General features: G+C 36.8%; 1 protein-coding gene across 2 annotated transcripts in view; it reads left to right on the top strand.

The window, feature by feature from the left end:
* The window catches only part of LOC149805910 (protocadherin Fat 4-like), a 274413-nt gene that overhangs the window by 212631 nt on the left and 41586 nt on the right, over positions 1-20196 (top strand). For both annotated transcript variants that reach the window (XM_089950674.1, XM_089950675.1), the window contains exons 52-61: positions 6853-7035; positions 9466-9597; positions 9948-10130; positions 10464-10592; positions 11337-11519; positions 11875-12015; positions 12452-12637; positions 13172-13294; positions 14809-15141; positions 15574-15780. In XM_089950674.1, the coding sequence (XP_089806800.1) occupies positions 6853-7035; positions 9466-9597; positions 9948-10130; positions 10464-10592; positions 11337-11519; positions 11875-12015; positions 12452-12637; positions 13172-13294; positions 14809-15141; positions 15574-15780 (1800 nt within the window). The remainder of the gene's footprint in view (positions 1-6852; positions 7036-9465; positions 9598-9947; positions 10131-10463; positions 10593-11336; positions 11520-11874; positions 12016-12451; positions 12638-13171; positions 13295-14808; positions 15142-15573; positions 15781-20196) is intronic.

Below are 20196 nucleotides of genomic sequence, written 5' to 3'. Positions count from 1 at the left end.
TAAAAACTTTCTTACCTTAAGACAAATTATAGGAATATTCTCTTTGAAGGGAAGTGTACACCATCTATAAAGTTTCATTTTTTTCTTTCCTTTCTTTCTCTATTTGACAACAGAGATCTAGCTTTTCAGTGCCATTACTTTGCCTTTCCCGTAGACTTATGCCCCCTTGGTATGTACCTGCACTGGTTGCGATTGCATCTGCTCATATTTCTATGGCTGTATTTAGATTGGTTAAAGTATGGTGTGTCATATAGAAAACTTGTATAATATTGCTCTGTAATTTTTGCTATGGTTGAATATTTACAGGTAGGTTTTCTATATTAATCTAGTCTTAGCATCCACATAGCAGTTATATGTTTTATTCTGTACCGATTTTATCTTATAGGCCATCATTTGGCCTTTCCCACAGGTAACATTGTCTTGCAAGTGATGTTATAGCATCCACTTTTTAAACATCAATAATGATGCTTCAGTGCATTTTTATGTGTATATGGTGTGTACTACAGAAAACTCAATACTATTTCTGTACAGTTTCCACCATTGTCGTATACGTACAGGTAAGTTTTCCGTACATACTTTAGTGGTTACAGCATCCACTTCATAGCTACTCGAAGCAACGGTACAGTGATTTTAATTGTATAGACAGTCAATTGGCATTTCCCAAAGGTAACTTATATTAGAATTAATATTTTAGCATCCACTTCATAAGTTTTATTAGCAAAGCATCAATACTCATATCTGTATGGATGGCCCCGTACACCCTTTTACAGGTAATTGTCATAGTGTGTAGCTCTGCACATATATTCTGAATTCATAAAGCAAGATGTGTGCAGCACTACATCTGTATATATTGTTTGCTGTATTTTGTTTGACAGAGTGAGACCATGAGCAAGACCAGACTGACAACACTCTCTATTTGTGTAGTTTATTCTGCTTGCCAATCTATGAATACATGCCAGACTTGCATATTATGACAGAAGTCAATGAGACGAAGTAATGGGGGTACTAAAGGGGAAGGTGTATCTTGAAGGATGAGTACGTAATCAGTTTTCATCATATCATTTGCTGGGGAGCAAGATAAAAAGCAAATGGTCTAGTTACCATCTAGTATATGAGAATTATGGTCCAGTTTCATGGATCAATATTCTGTATCCATCCAAATCTCAAGAACAGGACACTGTCATGCCAACCAAGATCACCCTGTTCTGCTACCACCAGACTCAACCATATACATTTGATTGCAGTGAATCATGACCACAATCAATCACAGCATCAGCCACCAGAGGAATGAGCTTTGTCTAGCTGCACAAACCCAAGTTATATAGACCCGCTTATGGATCAATCTAGCCCTCAATATACCGCAATGCACCCCTATGTACGATGCCCATCTTACTGTTTTAGTATCCAAGTGATGTCACTTTGTTCTCATGCATTTTCAACTCAAAGGAGCCTGTAGTTGGCTATAGCTTGGAAGTCACTGTACCTAACTCCAGACATTCTGCAAGTATAATGAGTCACTATGCACGACATTCTTCTCCAACTACTTAGAAGGTAGTACAAGAGACGTCAGCTTCAACACCTATATCCAAAGAAAACAAAACTTGATCGCAGGTACCCCATTGCTGTTAGATCTTATTTGATGCGTGAAGACTCAACCTTACCAACTTTAACTGAAGAAATTTTCTGCTTACTGCCATCGGAGTTCTGTCCTCCTCCTCCCTCTACAACAACTGCCTGGTCTAAAGTTCTGACATCAGTTGATTTTATTGACTATAAAGGAAGAATCTATTTTAAAATTAATTCCACAGTCTGGCAGAGTTGCTGACATTCTGGGCTGCTTATCAATTACATGACCAAAGCATCAGCAGACTATTTTTCATGCAAAGATGCCTTCCCATGAAATTTAGTCAGTGGTTCTATAAGTCACAGAAACCAGTGTTTCACTTGAACACTGTAGCAGTTGACTGATATATCACAGCTTTGGGGACAACAAAAGCCATCTTCTGTACACATGGATTGGAAGTCTTTTAGCAACACAGAGTATTAATGCAACATTGTGGCCATGGGCTCTTTTTTTGGATCTAGTATCTATGGTGACCTTTCAACAGGAGAAACACACTTTAACTTCTCACACACCAAATCCCACAGGAAATGCACAGAAGTCTGTCTCCAGAATGGCTCTCATCTTAAGCAAAGCTGCCATATATACAATGGCCATATTGTAACAGCAGCTATGAACTTACAGCTGGTGGAATTGATGACATCCACCTTTCTTAAGATCTCAGAGGGCCCATCTATGCTCGTAGCTGTTATCATCTAACCTACTCTTTAATGGTAGTTTGATGAAATCCATAAACAAATCACCAAGGAGACTAATTTTGCACCCTCACAGTCTCAGTTACAGTGGATGGATTTTCAAGGATATCAACAAAAAGATTGCAGTGAAGCCCCTGCCACACAAATCACTATGAAGCAGTCCTACCAAATTGAAAACCATCAAAATCAACAGTTCTTCTGAACAAAAGTGGAGAGGAGGCAGAATAAGGGCAATTGTTTAGACCAGTGTTTCTCTCCATGAGAGCTTCCTTATCTAAACAAAAGACATCCTCATTCTGCCCTTATTGTAGTAGGAGGAAGACTCTAATTCTTTGGTGCTGAATGGGTCAAGATATACCAGGGTGACCTGTGGACCCGACAGTTGGTTTCCGAGGGTCTCGGTATCACTTTCAGTACACTTCTTCTTTTGGACTTGTAAGATGCATATCTTTATGTCCTCATCCATATGGCTGCAAACAAACCATTTACCAGTTCATGGCACTCCCAGCTGGACTCCATATCAGTCCCTGGGGTTTCACTCAGTTGCTGGACTTGATATCAGTCCCTGGGGTTTCACTCAGTTGCTGGACTCGATATCAGTCCCTGGGGTTTCACTCATTTGCTGGACTCGATATCAGTCCCTGGGGTTTCACTCAGTTGCTGGACTTGATATCAGTCCCTGGGGTTTCAGTCAGTTGCTAGACTCGATATCAGTCCCTGGGGTTTCACTCAGTTGCTGGACTCGATATCAGTCCCTGGGGTTTCACTCAGTTGCTGGACTTGATATCAGTCCCTGGGGTTTCACTCAGTTGCTGGACTCAATAAAAGTCCCTGGGGTTTCACTCAGTTGCTGGACTTGATATCAGTCCCTGGGGTTTCAGTCAGTTGCTAGACTCGATATCAGTCCCTGGGGTTTCACTCAGTTGCTGGACTCGATATCAGTCCCTGGGGTTTCACTCAGTTGCTGGACTCGATATCAGTCCCTGGGGTTTCACTCAGTTGCTGGACTTGATATCAGTCCCTGGGGTTTCACTCGGTTGCTAGACTCGATATCAGTCCCTGGGGTTTCACTCAGTTGCTGGACTCGATATCAGTCCCTGGGGTTTCACTCAGTTGCTAGACTCGATATCAGTCCCTGGGGTTTCACTCAGTTGCTCGACTCGATATCAGTCCCTGCGGTTTCACTCAGTTGCTGGACTCGATATCAGTCCCTGGGGTTTCACTCAGTTGCTGGACTCGATATCAGTCCCTGGGGTTTCACTCAGTTGCTGGACCGAGAAGACCACCTCCATGGCGATATCATCAACTACCAGAATTATATTTTACAAAAACATGAGGAGATTTATATTTTGGAGAAAAACATGATATTCTTTGTTCCTCTCCTTCATAACCTTGGTTTCTTTGTCACCAAATACAAATCCAACCTCGTACCATATCATTTTGTTGATCTTGTTATGGAGTTTAGCTCTCAAGTAAACAGCATGTCTCCTTCAGGAATGAGCATTGTAAATCAGTTCAATAGTGGCTTCCTTGATTATACTGTACAATCTACCTGCCTGAGAATTTGTTTACCTTTCTGGTTAGTTCAATGCAGTGGAAGACTTCTTTGTCCCAGGCTGCCTAATTATGTGCCCATCATAAATGGAGGCAGAAACTTTGCCCATTAGATCAACTTCTCACAATCTATATAAATATGAGGTTCCATCTGAGAAGATGAGGGATTTAAACTTTCGGAAATCATAATCTTTATGGATACGAGCACAGATGGGTTGGGGGGGGGAACATTCCTTTTATTTCTTCCAGCAAGCCAGTGGAGTGTGGTCAACTCAGGATTGTCATTTACATATCTGGAAGTGAAAGTCACTGTGAAAGCTTTGGAAGTTTGCATTCTGTTGGACAACTCACTGCGACGACTTATCTCAAGCAGCAAACTGGAACAATGTCCTCCAACCTTTGTGTTCTTGTTTGGGATTTTCTAAAGTGGTGTGACAAATCCACATCCAATTCATCATATTCCTGACCAAAGGAATGTAGTAGCAGACTAGATGTCCTGGAGCAATCAATTTATACAAACTAAATGGTTTCTTAATCCCTTGGTTTTCATTCACATATGTGCCCAATGGAATCGACCAGTGATGGATCCTATTTGCAAAAATGTGGTATCACAAACTCTGAACCTTTGTCTCGCCAGTCCTGAATCTGAAGGCCTAGGCAGATGTTGCTCTTTTTATTGACGGGAACATTCTGGATGCCTGTGCTGACCCTCCAACACCTCTGAGTCCAAAGGTGATGCAGAAAGCAGATAATTGGAGTCTCACTGCGTCTTGATTGCTCCACTCGAGTGGGAATAATTGTAGATAGTGAGCCCATCAGTCTCACAGCATATCTCCAGAAAAATCCAGATATTCTCCCATCTGCTGAAGCAACCATGAGTGCAGTTGTTTCATGCCAACCCAGAGTTTTTGAATGTGCATATCTGGATTATATTTAAACAAGCCCTAGGAAACAAACACACACAACCAATAATGGAGAAATCATTCAAGCAAGATTATCTTCCACTTTAAAAGTGTATGAAGGCAAATGGAAAATCTTCATACAGTGGTGTGCCCAAGGCAAATGGAAAATCTTCATACAGTGGTGTGCCCAAGGCAAATGGAAAATCTTCATACAGTGGTGTGCCCAAGACAAATGGAAAGTCTTTATACAGTGGTGTGCCCAAGGCAAATGGAAAATCTTCATACAGTGGTGTGCCCAAGAACACTTTATATCAGAGCAGGTATCAATACCTCAGATAGTTGACTTCCTGATATTGCTTGCTGTGATATCGCATATAACACCAATCACAATCATAGGCTATCATTCCAAGATGACTGATACTCTGCATCATCATGGAAGAGAGGATATCAGACAAAACAAAGACTTGTCCATTCTTCTGTCAGAGTTTGATTATAAAGTTCCAAAGACACTGGCTCTTTGCCCAAAGTGGAATCTATCTTGCATACTAACAGGGTTGAGCAAGATACCTTTTGAAGCACTCTTTTGAGTCTTATTGATTCACCTTTGATATAAGATCTATTTCTTCAGTGCATTTGTGAATGGCAGGAAGAGTCAGTGAAATATGCATTCTATGAGTGGACCCGAACTGTATGCAGTTCCCACAAGATGGATCAGATTCATTCTAGGGTGGACCCTGCTTTCATTGCCAAGAACAGATTCCCATTCATGTGGAATCATTTTTTTTGTAAAGTTGTTCCTTTCTACTCAGGACACTTCATTTGAAGGGCATCTTCACAGTGCAAGATTTAAAGTGGTAATTAAGACTTAAACCTGGATGTTGCATTGAAGGAGATCATGCCACATCTTATCCCAAGCAGATGCAAAGTATTTTGTATCAGCACAGACACTTTTGTCCTGGTTATAGTGGGTTATTTTTTTTCTGCATATTGAAAATAACCCCAGAACAAATAAATTTGCTTTTTATCTTGGCTCGCTAAGATATGGCAGTACCACAACTATTGTATTTGAACAAAACTGTTCTCTAACTGATATTATTCTTGCCATGGGATGGTGATCTGAGTGCACTTCCACAGCTTTTATCTCATTAATTCTTCATCTGAAAAAGATCTGCTCTTCTGATGTTACCTATAGCCATGATACAATGGATTACCAGGTCAGTGGACTGCTTCATAAGAATGTGGAATCACAACTTCTGCTTGATTTGCAGGAGGGAAATAATTTCCGTTTCAAAACCATTCACTGGCATATGGAGTCTATTTCCAGTAGGGTTATCTAGATGCTGTCTCAAATACCTTTGGTGATTGGAGATGGTTTCTCCAGGGTGAGAGGATGTATAAAATTACCTTCATATGTTACCTATTCTCCTAAGGTATTAGGATCTGGTAATGTATTTGAAGAAGAAATCAATATTTTTTTCTAATGTTTCTTCAATAATACTTACCTGATCATAGTAGATGTACACCATCCCAGCCTCCCTGCAGTTACACCCAGAGACCATGCCTTCTGCTTCAGTAGTAATGGAAGTATTCACAGGATTTGGCACCAATCCCTGTATCAAGGTAAGATAACTCTAACTGCCATCATCTAGGTGGGTCGATAACTTTTAGCTTTTTATCTAAAAGTGTGAGGGCTGTATTTGCGAGGTAGTAGTATTGCTCTCTAAGGAAATTCAATTGGGTAAATATTATTGAAGAAACTTATTTTACACCAAAAAAATTAGGTTTCATAGGCTAATGTAAATTATTTCTGAAGCTAATTTAAATTATTATACTTCCATTTCAGAATTATTGGAGTGATTAAGTTTCCTGGGAGGTACTTGATCATTACCAAGGATATTTCATCAATATGAATAGCTAAACTTGTCTGCAGGAATTTTGAAGAGCGGTTTAATAATTCTGAGATTGCACAAGTTTCCTTTAAGAATCCATAATATAACAAGTAATCATAAAGTTTTCAAAGAAGTAATTGGTTGTATTGTTTGTTCAAAAACTAGTAGTGTTTCTTTCATGTTCTCTGCAGCTTTATGTTTTGGCCACTGATCCTAGTTACAACCCAAAGACAGCTACAGCCACCATACTTGTCATTGTGGAACGAAATGTGCCACCTACATTCAATCCGAGTACATATAGCATGAGTGTTTCAGAGGCTACACCATTGTTTAACCCAGTCATCACTGTTTTTGCTACTGATGCCAACCCAAAGGTGAGTTTCAGTCTACTTTATTACTTGTTGCTGATATATTCTATTTAGAAAATTGCTGATCCCTATTAGCTCACCTGTACAAGGCTCTGCATTTGCACAGATAAAGAGGTTAGGGAGGGCTGGGGAAACTACCTTTGTATATACAATAGTTTATGTGTTACGTTACATTTATACATTTTTCTCACGTCTTTTGCACACTGTGTAAATACAATTACACTAAAATAAGGTCAAAGTAACTTTCTTTAATTATGTGTTTGAAGTTTCTTTCTCAACCTATTTTCATGCTACGTGCAGAATCTTCAGACTGTATGTTTATAAGTATCTTTTTTGGTACCACACTCATGCAAGAAAATCATCCCAGTGACACATATTTTGCATTTTACTGGCTGATGTTAGGTTTCTGTTTTTAACTTGTGATCATATGTCTTTTGTGTTTAAATTGTCATATACCTGGATTTATGAAATTTTGTGAGCAGAGGTATCTTGATGTATACTATACCCTTATTACAAATATTTCATGCTTCACTGACTTGGATACAATTTCCAGCAATATTTATCTGAAAATCATCAAACTACATGATTTGTGTATCGCTATAAGTGCATGCCAGAACATTGCAAAATAAGATCACTGTAACCTAAATTTCACACATTACTGGCTTATAGTTAATTAGGTGATGGCCAGTATGTTTATAACATTTGTATTAATCATGAAGCCACATGAGAGGATAGATCATCACATCCAAAAAGAAGTTGACTTTAACTATTCTCATGCTTCACTAAATTTGATCAAATTTTGTGTTTTTACTCAAGCTTGAATCATTATACTAAACAACAAAATATTTGTATGCATGCTATCCTATCTAGAACCATGCAACTTGAATCCTGATGAGCACTATTTCCACAGTAGGTAGGTCACTATGGCCCATATTTTATGCTTATGAAACTGATGATATGTATCTATGATACTACCACACCCTTGCAATAAAAACGTTTGCCATTACCTATATTGTCTCTGGCACTGGTTTTGGTGAAATCATTGCATGAACTCATAACAACATGAGGCTTTGGACTTGCTATGTTCATGCTATTCTACCTACAATTATAAAAGTTAACGAATTTATGCATCTAGATGCATACCACATTTGTATTGCAAAAAGAGATCTCTGTGATCTATGTTTCAGGCTTGGTTTGTTTAGTGAGTGTTGTTTATACTCTGATCATGAAACTTGATAACTTAATGCATCTCTCATATTCATTTACAATCAAAGATAGTCATTGTGACTTACAGTTTATTATTTACTAACATTGGTTAGGTATTTGTGTTTATGATCAGACAGATTCCTCCATGCTATAAATGTTCTATCCTACAATGAAATTCCTTTCTAACCAATGCTACTGTTTATTGGATGGTCAGCTTTACATATGAATGATTCTACATTGTGTATTGTAATTTTTTTCCCAAAACAGGTTAATTATGTATTGTACATGTGAATGTTCATAGGACTTAGATGAATTTATTGTATGCTGTATCTTTATCATGTGATGTCTCATCAGTAGTGCCTGCTAATTATTGATCTGTGAAGACTGCTTGATCTACGGACTGACATTTGAAGGTCACTCAAAGTCTGGGACTTTAGCCCAGCAAAATCGGACTTTTAGGGGTAGACAATGATAATCAGCTCTTAAACAAATTTTATGAGCAATGATTTAAAAAAATAATACAACAAAATTTAAATCACTGGTTTTCATCAGCTTGGTAGAGTACCTCTTCATTGATATCATAGAAAGGTTCTTTTGTATTGCATTATTTCTTTTATATCCAGTCACACTAGGTAGGTAGGTCTAATGGTACATTGGTGCAATATGGCTATATATTGCAGATAAAAAGATAAAATTTTAAATTTTATGATGATTTAAAGTTAAATGAACTGAGAAAAAACATGTTTAATCAGAAATGGAGCCAAAATTTTGTTGTCAAAATCTTTAAAGTCTGGATTTTTTTCTTTGCATGATAATTAATGTTTATAATGGCTGCTGGAGATTACCAGAAGCTTCATAGAGAAGAACTATTTAATTGTTGCTAGCACTTTGGTATTAAGAGAAATTGATGAATTTTCATATCAAGGCAAAAGAAGGGTACAACAAGTGTAAAATGACAGAGGAATACAAGCTGTCATACTTAAAATTATCTGTTAACCACAAAATAGTACTCACACATCTCTAGTAATTCAACTTTTCACTTTAGCAAAAATCCCTGTATGGCAATTACAAAAAGATATGGCAAATCAGAAACCATTAAAAACTTTTTGCAATTGTGTTTTTTGTATGGCCTTGACAAGATATGGCTTTGATATGAAGTTTAATATTCAAGGTTATATGGGATATTTTGTCCTTTGAATGTATATTTCCTTTCCTTCTTCATACTTTCAGAACTCATCGAATGGCCAGCTTGTTTTCAGCATCATTGATGCTGCAGCCAGGAATGTGTGGCAGATTGATGAACAGAATGGAACACTTTCTCCACGTGTTGGCCTACGTGATATTATTCAAGAAATCTGGGAGGTAAATTAAACTTGTTTATAATAAGAGTCAAATCTTTTTTTTTCTAACCATCTTAATTATTGACACTTCTTTTACAAAATAAATGATCCAGTATTGTTTAACTTGATTCATTTAAATCCAAGACATATACAGCAGGAACTATGGTTTTCCTAAGAAAACAATTGCACTTGCATGCCAAGAAAACTATTTCAGATGTATTTTGACTAGCTGATTAATTCATTGATAAATAAATAGATTAATTAGTAGATGTATGGAAGGATATGGATGTATAAATTCTTGACAAAATATGAGATATACCGTTGCATACTGTTGCAGATGAATAATTGTTTTTTCACATTTTCAATCTCCAGTTCACTATTCAAGTCAATGACAAGGGCATGCCATCATTGTTTGACCGAGCCAGTGTTAGACTCACAATCACTAGAATTGGTAAACCCACTTTCCCTGATACAGAATACTTCTTTTCAAAAGATGAGAATACACCAGTAAACACTACAATCATACAGATGCAGGCTAATGATCCACAGCCTTTGGTGAGATTTTTGTCTGACTCTGTTCATGGTTTCTTTAATACTAGAACAGATTATAATCTATAACTTTTTCTTCTTTTTCTGTAAACACTATGATACAGGGTCATTATTTTTCCAATAATCAGATAGCAGTTTGATAATTTGCTAAGTTTTATATCATTGTCATATTGCATCATCATATATTTTTAAAATGTACATCACAATAAGGATGAATTCAGACATGTGTATGACACAAAAACACGAGATTCAAGTCAATCTAATGAAATAACGAAGCAGTCACATTTTCACCATTATTTTGTTACATTTGCTCGAGCATTGGTCATGTTCTAATTTCAGAGCAATCTTGTTTATGAAATCCGTGGAGATGGTCTTGCACAAACTTACTTTGAAATCAACAACACAACTGGTGTCATCAGAACATCAAAACTCTTTACAGATGATAATAATAAGACACCATCATACATCGTAAGTTTTTTTACCCTATGATAGCTCCTTGTAGAATTTGTTGAAAATCAATTGAAATTTATGCTTTAGAAAATATTAATTTTAAATCATTTGAATTTTCTGTGCCTTCAGGAGGATGGTAAGAGAATGTTGTTGCCTTGTGCTTAAGATTATAGAGTATCCTATAATAACAGATCTATATAACAATCATTCACTTAAAACAAAAGCCTGATGTCTCAGATGATGAGATGACTTTCATATTGCATTAAAAGGTTGGTTTTAAATTTTAGCATGAATTTCAGACAGTAAAGTTTCCATGAAGTTTATAGCATTATGAAAATCTGAGCATATGTAATAAAGAATAATCATGACATTTTTAGTTTGATACAGTATAAAGCTATTAATCTTCTTAACTAACTATTAATACATGCATTTGTATTGACTATGCAAACAGAATTATACATTTACTCTAAGTACTTCTTTCTTGTCTTAAAGAATTCTACCAAAATAAGTCCAAATCACACATGGAATCACTTTATTAATGGGCAATTTACATCAAGATTTTTACTGCTTGCTTTTACAATCAGTGATGTGGACTGAAGAAAAAAGAAAACAGCTTTGTGCTCTGACACTTTATATACCAATTACTTAAATTTATTCCCTATTATGCTGACAGCATCACAGAGGATATGAATAGTTGAACTATCTTTATAGACATTGCTATGGCTGGGTTTAAACTTTGATGCAAAATAACTCTCATTTTAGGTCAGAGTATTTGCATACAGGCAGAACAATCCATTGGAATATGCTGAAGCCCTAGTGCACATTACTGTGATTCGTAATCCATCAGCACCATCATTCTTGCATGGTGATTTGACCTTCCGAATTCCAGAGACCCAGCCACTTTCAGTTGGCTTTGGCAAAGTCAACGCCACTGACCCAGATGTTGTAAGCAAATATTTCATCCTGCTTGTCTCTTTCTGTCATCTTCTGTTTTTATTAGTCTGTCTGTTTCTTTACTCCAATGAGTCTGTTTGTCTTAATTCAAAATTTCCATCTTCAAATTATTCTTTTCCTATAATGATGTCTTTGACTTAGAGGTACTGAAGTTTTGTATTTATTTTAATACAGTAAACAAAGGACTTGGATAATCACATCCAAAAAAAAAGTTCTTTGAGGGATTTTTCAATGTTTAACTGTCAGCTTTGACATCATTTTTATTTTCCCCATCTTCTCTCTCTCTCACACACTCACAAATGTATTCATTATTATGAAACCATTCTTTTGGAAATCTACTTTTCAGGGAACAAATGGAGAAATCACCTATTCCATCTCAGCAATTGACCCAACATATGCATCATCCTATTTCTTTGTGAATCCAAACACAGGTACTCTCTTGGTCATCGGGAATTTAATGGAAGATCCAACCACACCTCAATACTTAGTAAGCAAACTTGTATAAAATATGCTTCAATCTCTTTTATATCATCAAAAATCAAATTCAGCCAAGGAACAACTGTTGTATCATGTGATTGCCTTACTGAAGATATCCAATTCATAAGCAGCTTTTATTAATGAAATGAAAGTAAGATAGAAAATACGATGTGGGTGTTTATATCAAACCAAATTAAGATTTAATTTGTTTTAAATTTTACTATCACATATATATATGTAACTACAATCGATGTACTTATATTTCCAAAGCATGTACATACACATTAGAGTAAAAGTTCAATAAAACTGTCATTTTTATTTTTTTAAATTTCATTATAATCAATATGTTCACATTTTACCTGTTAAAATGTACAAAGACAATTTGTATCTTATTCTTAAAGAAAATTATTCATCAGCATAGTAAATTTCAATATTTAAATTTTTAGCTGACTGTGGTAGCCAAGGACAATGGCGCTCCTAATAGAAAGCAAGCTCAAGTGAGAGTAACTGTTATAGTTTATAGGAATCCCAACCCACCAATATTCCAGAAATCCTTGTACACGGTATCTATTAATGAAAATGTGCTGGCTGGATCAGATGTGGTTCAAGTGATTGCTACAGATAAAGACAATGTATGTTGTCTTTTTACAATTTTAATTTTGGTGTAGGATTCATTATATATTTTTATGATTATATCATAAATTAATATTTGTTCTCCTAATCAGGAAATTTAGTTAAATTCATAGTAAACTCATTATTAATGGGTCTAAGATATCTCATTAAGAATATTTTAATTATGATACATAAAAATGTTTACATCAGTTGCTTTTCCCAAAAAATCTTATTTCTGTATGAATTTAATACAAACTTGATGCCTGTTCTGGTAGGGGACTTTTTGATGTCGAATTATGGTATAGAATTTCTTCTATAAAATCACCATAAGACGAAATGGAAATGAGCACACAATTAACCATTGCTTATTCTTCTTGTAATCAGTCATTGTTTATTTAAGATTAAGTTACGTACATATCATCACATCAATATTTCTAATGATTTGAATTTCTTACACTTGGTAATGTAACATAACCTTTAATTAATTATCTGGACTTATAATTATTGCACAGATCATCCACATTTTTGTTATACATGTCTAAATATTCTTGTAGGATAGAGTATTTTACATGATGGTGTACAATCCGCCTACATCTGAGTACTTCAGATTGAACAATAATACCGGCAGTATCACCACAGCTACTGAACTTTGGAGAGACCGCACACAATCCTTCACTGTAAGTCAGCTAATTATAATGCACTTTAGAAAAGTCAGTATTTTATTTTTATAGTGGAACCTTAATCAGCTACTCATGAGATTGGAAAGTTGATAACTTTTAAAAGTGAATGGTGGAACAACCAAACATTTAGTGCATATGTGATATTGGTTTTGAGGTGACTCTGATGGCCATTATTAGGAGGTTGAATGATATATATATACAAGTAATCATCAATTATCTGTCTATTTAGCTAACTGTATCAAATAAGATCTATGTATGGTTTGTATGCAACAGGTGAATGCACTACACATTCTTTGGCTGTCCTGAAGGATATTTTGTTGTGTATAAGTACAGTTATGTAGCTAGCAGATTGATCAAAGCCTAACAAAACTTGAATATTAAATTGCCTATCCTGGGGGAGGGTGGTGGAGTCAGGATCATGGCAGGTGAAAGTCAGCTTGATGCCCAGAAACATTGAGAAACACATTGTTTCTAGGTGAACATGTGAGGGGGCTGGCAGGTTTCTAGCATACGAATGGACCTCGTGGAACACCAGCAGGTTTAGATTATGCAGTTTGGGAGCCTGGTTGGTAGGGTAATCACTGTTTAAGACTTGATTAAGTACATGCATAACTACCTACAAAAATTCTTATTATCATCACTGTCAGACTTCTGATTCTTGTCTGGATTGGAATCAGAATCCAAATAATTGAACTAAGAGCTTACTGAGTATCCGCAATATCTCAGTGCATGTCAAATTTAACAGGGAAATAATCAATTCATAGGAATTAATAGTTCAGTTGATTTCAAAATATTCAAACTATCCAATACACAACAATTTGGTTTGCTGCATATTACACCTGTGTAAGTAAATAAAATTTTGATGCCTGTCACAGAAATGTGGAAAACATGGAAATCAAAGTTACTATAATACATGTCTTAAAAATGGGGGTGATTACTCACTGAGACATGTAATATTTGACACAGCCACAATTCCAAAGAAATGCATGCAATGTTGAAAACAATATAGGCGTTGAACATAAATACATGTGGTAACAATTGTAACTTTCAAAACCAGCACACTATTAAAGTGCAACACATTTTGCCTGGAATGGTACAGTTTAAATTTATATAATAGTGCGATAGCAGTACAATATTAAGCATGAGAGAATATTTGAAAGGAAAAGGCACAAAAACAAAATTTACAATATTGCAAGTACTGAATAAGATAATAAATTCTGCATCCAGAAAATAGTGAAACATTTTAAATGTTCATGCTGTTCCCAAACTCCACACTCACCCACCCAATTACATACAAACAGATACAAATATATCTACATGTATTAAAAAAACAATAAACTATAAAGTCAATGTGGATAACAGGGATGATGAGTAGATAAATTGAAAAATGAAACACTTTTCTGATTGTCTCTTTTTTTTTCTTAAAATTTATCTTTTTCTCAAACATACACACCATGAACCATTTGACCAATAGTACATACACCGGACTGTTGTAATCTCTGTAATTTCAGCTGAAAGTCACAGCATCAGATAACACAGCAGCATCCAAGACTTCCACAGCCACTGTATCTGTTATTGTAATGAGAAATCCCAATCCTCCAGTCTTCATATCAAATCTGTATGAGAAGAGAATTTCAGAGTACACAGAAGTGCATACAGCCATTATACGTGTTGAGGCAACCGATGGCGACAATCCCAGCAGTGACAGTGGCAGGTTACGATACTCCATCAATGCCACAGTGCCCTCCATTGCAGCTAATTACTTTACTATCAGCCCAACCTATGGTGAGATCAACCTTGCCAGAACTCTGACAACTGATGAGATTCAAGATTTATCTGTCCAGGTATGTTTCCCTGAAAAAATTCAAATTAATTTGATTATTTGAACAAACAATTTAGTTTTGGATGCTTTTTATTTAACTGATTTAATTTAACATACTCGTATCTCCATCAAACACATCCTAATTACAGTGTGAAAACTCTTTTCAAAACTCTATTGATAAATGTAAGCTTGAGGTAAAAACTTTGTCTGTATTTACTCTTTATTTAAAAATGCAGTTTTGAACTCCCAGTCTTAGTAAATATTAGTCAGGTGATTTTTAGATTCTTTACATAGAGAATATGTAAATTCTCTGTAAACATAAAAGAATTGGAGTAAGTAAAATTTTTGAAAATTAAAATCAAAATTCAATGAAAATAATGATAAATGAAAACTCTCAAAATAAATTTATTGAAAATATGATTACCCCAGCAATTTTAAAAAAATTTCTCTTCAGCTTTCTGCTGTTGCACAGGATATATCTGAAAGTCCTAAGTTTGCCCAGGCCCAAGTCAGAATTGTCATCATACGCAATCAATATGCTCCCAGGTTTGCCAGAGGAAATAACTACACAGTCAGTGCCACAGACACCTTACCTCTTGATTATACTCTGTTGACGGTAACTGCAACTGACAATGATACAAGCATACCAGAAAGTGCAAATGTAAGTATAAATGGCCAATAATGAGAATGGTTAATAAAAAATAATTTTTGAACCATGCATCTCATTTTCCTGTTAAAATTACAACAGTTGCTGGTAGGATGTCCCTATCATTTAAGTTTAAGTTGGTTTTTCATCTCTATAACCTCACTAGTATTAAAAAAGGAATGAAAAGAATGGTGTGACCAAACTATAGCAGTACATAATGCTTCAAAGAATGTTGTTTTGGTTCAAAAATGCAAATAATTTGCATTCATTTGCATAACAGATCCTATCAGCCTTTTATTTATTCAGATATACTTTTTTGTGCACATGGGATATCAGTCTTTTTCTGTAGAATCAAATGTATGTGCATTGCATATCATACACAGAAAGCATATCTTCTTTTCTGATGATTAAATATAGGGTTGCATAAATACTAAATAAATAAGCTGAAATTTCAACAATCCCCTTTTTGACACTTTTTCAAGGAATGTTCACAACAATTAGCATTAGGCACATATCTAGTCATTAATTTTTTCTTATAAATCTTCCAAGCGGTGTGGATGAAGTGATGATGAGCTAAATTCTCTAAATACTCATTTTCTGGCAATTTCGAAAGACATTTATCAATAAATGGGCCTGGAGAAAAAGTCAGACCTTATTGGTCAGACCAATCAAATATCAAGGGGGAAAAGTCAGACCTTATTGTACACCAATCACATATCAAGGGAAAAAGGTCAGACCTTATTGTACACCAATCACATATCAAGGGGAAAAAGTCAGACCTTATTGTACACCAATCACATATCAAAGGGAAAAAGTCAGACCTAACTGTACACCAATCACATATCAAGGGGAAAAAAGTCAGATCTTATTGTACACCAATCACATATCAAGGGGAAAAAAGTCAGACCTAACTGTACACTAATCACATATCAAGGGGAAAATGTCAGACCTTATTGTACACCAATCACATAACAAGAGGGAAAAAAGTCAGACCTTATTGTACACCAATCACATATCAAGGGGAAAAAAGTCAGACCTTATTGTACACCAATCACATATCAAGGGACAAAAGTCAGACCTTATTGTACACCAATCACATATCAAGAGGAAAGAAGTCAGACCTTATTGTACACCAATCAAATATCAAGGGGATAAAAGTCAGACCTTATTGTACACCAATCACATATCAAGGGTAAAGAAGTCAGACCTTATTCTACACCAATCAAATATCAAGGGTAAAGAAGTCAGACCTTATTGTACACCAATCAAATATCAAGGGGAAAGAAGTCGGATCTTATTGTACACCAATCACATATCAAGGGGAAAGAAGTCAGACCTTATTGTACACCAATCACATATCAAGGGGAAAAAAGTCAGACCTAACTGTACACCAATCACATATCAAGGGGAAAAAAGTCAGACCTTATTGTACACCAATCACATATCAAGGGGAAAAGAGTCAGACCTTATTGTACACCAATCACATATCAAGGGGAAAAAAGTCAGACCTTACTGTACACCAATCACATATCAAGGGGAAAAAAGTCAGACCTTATTGTACACCAATCACATATCAAGAGGAAAAAAGTCGGACCTTATTGTACACCAATCAAATATCAAGGGGAAAAAGTCAGACCTTATTGTACACCAATCACATATCAAGGGGAAAAAAGTCAGACCTTATTGTACACCAATCACATATCAAGGGGAAAAAAGTCAGACCTTATTGTACACCAATCACATATCAAAGGGAAAAAAGTCAGACCTTATTGTACACCAATCAAATATCAAGGGGAAAAAGTCAGACCTTATTGTACACCAATCAAATATCAAGGGGAAAGAAGTCAGACCTTATTGTACACCAATCACATATCAAGGGGAAAGAAGTCAGACCTTATTGTACACCAATCACATATCAAGGGGAAAAAAGTCAGACCTAACTGTACACCAATCACATATCAAGTCCACAGTATTTCGTTAAAGTCTTATAAGTACTTGTTTTGGAAAAGTGATGACAATCCTAGTCATGGTTGGACCAGTGTTAATATCTCACAAATGGAACCAAACTTGTATTTTGTTTACATGCCTTTAAAAGTATCCTACAGAATTACCCCTTTTGAACAAAAAATATTTTTGGTCTCAGTTTGTTCAAGTAACATTTGAATTTTTCCTTCATGAAACCCTTAAGCCATAATTTATTTGCTTAGGGAATCACATAGTCATTTATTGCATATGTGAGTCAGGTGCTTGTATGTCTTAAAAATTTACTATGTAGTCCACTTTTTCTCTGTTGGAGACACTGTATATTTATCTATTGCCCTACTCAGCAGAATCAAGAAATATTTACCAGTATGGAAACTCGAAATCTATACTACAAGTCATATATTCTTCCAACACTGGATTATTGTTCAAATGTATGGGGAAAATGTGCTAAATCTGAGCTTGACAGGATTTATAAACTTCAGAAACGAGCAGCACACATAATTTTAGATGCATTTATTGGAGACACTCTATATTTGTCTATTCATCATCCCTCAAAAGCATTGTTTACACAGCTCAAACGGTCCACAATATAAGACAGGATAGATTTTCACAAGGCAGTTCTTTTACATAAATGTCTACATGGAACTGCACCAGAGTATCTTCAGGACTTATTCGACCTTTTCAACACAATACCAGTTGACATCAATATCACACTGAAAACTTCTATCACCAAAACAAAGAACAGTGCAGTTTAAAAAGAGCTTCCAATACTCTGGTACAGTTCTGTGAAACAAGCTTCCAGTCTACATGTAAAATCTGCTGAAAATATTACAGTATTTAAGAAGAGATATCATGAGCATGTATGTGTTTCTAATAGATAATGGAATTTAGTATTTTAATACTAAAAGTGTTAAAATAAACAGTAATTATAATGCTATCTTCATATAATGTACATTGTTATACTCTCCTTATGAGGGCCTCAAAGGAGAATAGTCACCATCTATAAATAAAGCATTATTCTTGGCATCCGTCCGTCTATGAGAGACGATGGCATAGCTCCAAAGTACGCTTTTGCTTATCCTTCTTTTTAGTTCTCTTTTCAGCTTGCTTTATTCTTCTCTTTTCCTCTGCATTTTGAACTCCCTGCCTGACAGCTAGACGCCAGCTGGAACGGTTGTTTGCACAGCTCTCCCAGTTGTTGACATTGATGTTTGCTGTCTTCATATCCTTCTTGCAAACATATTTGTAGCACAGATGTGGTCGTCCAGTTGGTCGTGCACCTTCTGCTAACTCCCCATATAACAGGTCCTTGGGAATGCGACCTGGGTCCATTCTCTTGACATGGCCGAGCCAGCGAAGGCGCCTCTCGCTGAGTATGGAGAACATGCTGTTCATGTTGGCGCGTTCTAGAACCTCTGTGTTGGGTACTTTGTCCTGCCACTGGATGTGCAGAATGCACCGCAGACATCTCAGGTGGAAGCTGTTGAGTTTCCTCTCGTGTCCTGCGTAGGTGGTCCATGTTTCGCTGCTGTAGAGAAGTGAGCTGAGCACGCACGCTTGGTAGACACGCAGTTTGGTCTTCTCTGTGAGGTTGGGGTTGTTCCAGACCCTCTGGTTAAGTCTGGCCATCACTGCTGCTGCCTTGGCAATCCTGCCGCCCACCTCAGAATCAATGGAGAGTGAGCTGGAGATGTTAGACCCGAGGTATGTGAAGTTCTCGACAACTTCCTAATTGTACCCATCGATGGAGACAGAGGGAGGGGAGTCTGTGTCCTGTGCCATGACATTCGTTTTCTTCAAACTGATGGTCAGTCCAAATTCCTTACATGCATGGGAGAGGCAGCATACCAGCTGCTGAAGTCCATCTTCCGTGTGTGATGTCAAGGCTGCATCGTCGGCAAAGAGCATGGAGATGGGCGATGTTGAACAGCTTGCCGTCAGCCCTGGTATGGATGTACACTCCCTCGCTGCAGTCCTTGAATGCGTACTGGAGAAGCATGGAGAAGAAGATGGCAAAGAGTGTCGGTGCAAGGACACAGCCTTGTTTGACTCCGCTAATGACTGGGAATGCTTCAGATGTTGCGCCATTGAAGCACACTGTGCTGTGCATGTTCTCGTGGAATGACATGATGACAGCAAGCAGACGTGGGGGGCAGCCGATCTTCTGCAGGAGTCTGAAGAGTCCACTCCGACTAACCATGTCAAACGCCTTCGTCAGGTCTATGAAGGCAATGTAGAGGGGCATCCGCTGCTCGCGACACTTCTCCTGCAGCTGACGTAGTGAGAAGATCATGTCTACAGTTGACCTGCCGGCTCGAAATCCACACTGGGATTCTGGGTAGACGCGGGAGGCTAGGATCTGCAAGCGCGCCAAGGCAACACGGGCAAAGGCCTTTCCGACGATGCTGAGGAGGGAGATGCCCCGATAGTTGTTGCAGTCGCTACGGT

The sequence above is a fragment of the Sinohyriopsis cumingii genome, chromosome 2, assembly GCF_028554795.1.
Source record: "Sinohyriopsis cumingii isolate HCF-2022 chromosome 2, ASM2855479v2, whole genome shotgun sequence".
Classification (NCBI taxonomy): domain Eukaryota; kingdom Metazoa; phylum Mollusca; class Bivalvia; order Unionida; family Unionidae; genus Sinohyriopsis; species Sinohyriopsis cumingii.
This window is presented reverse-complemented; position numbering and strand designations above follow the sequence as displayed.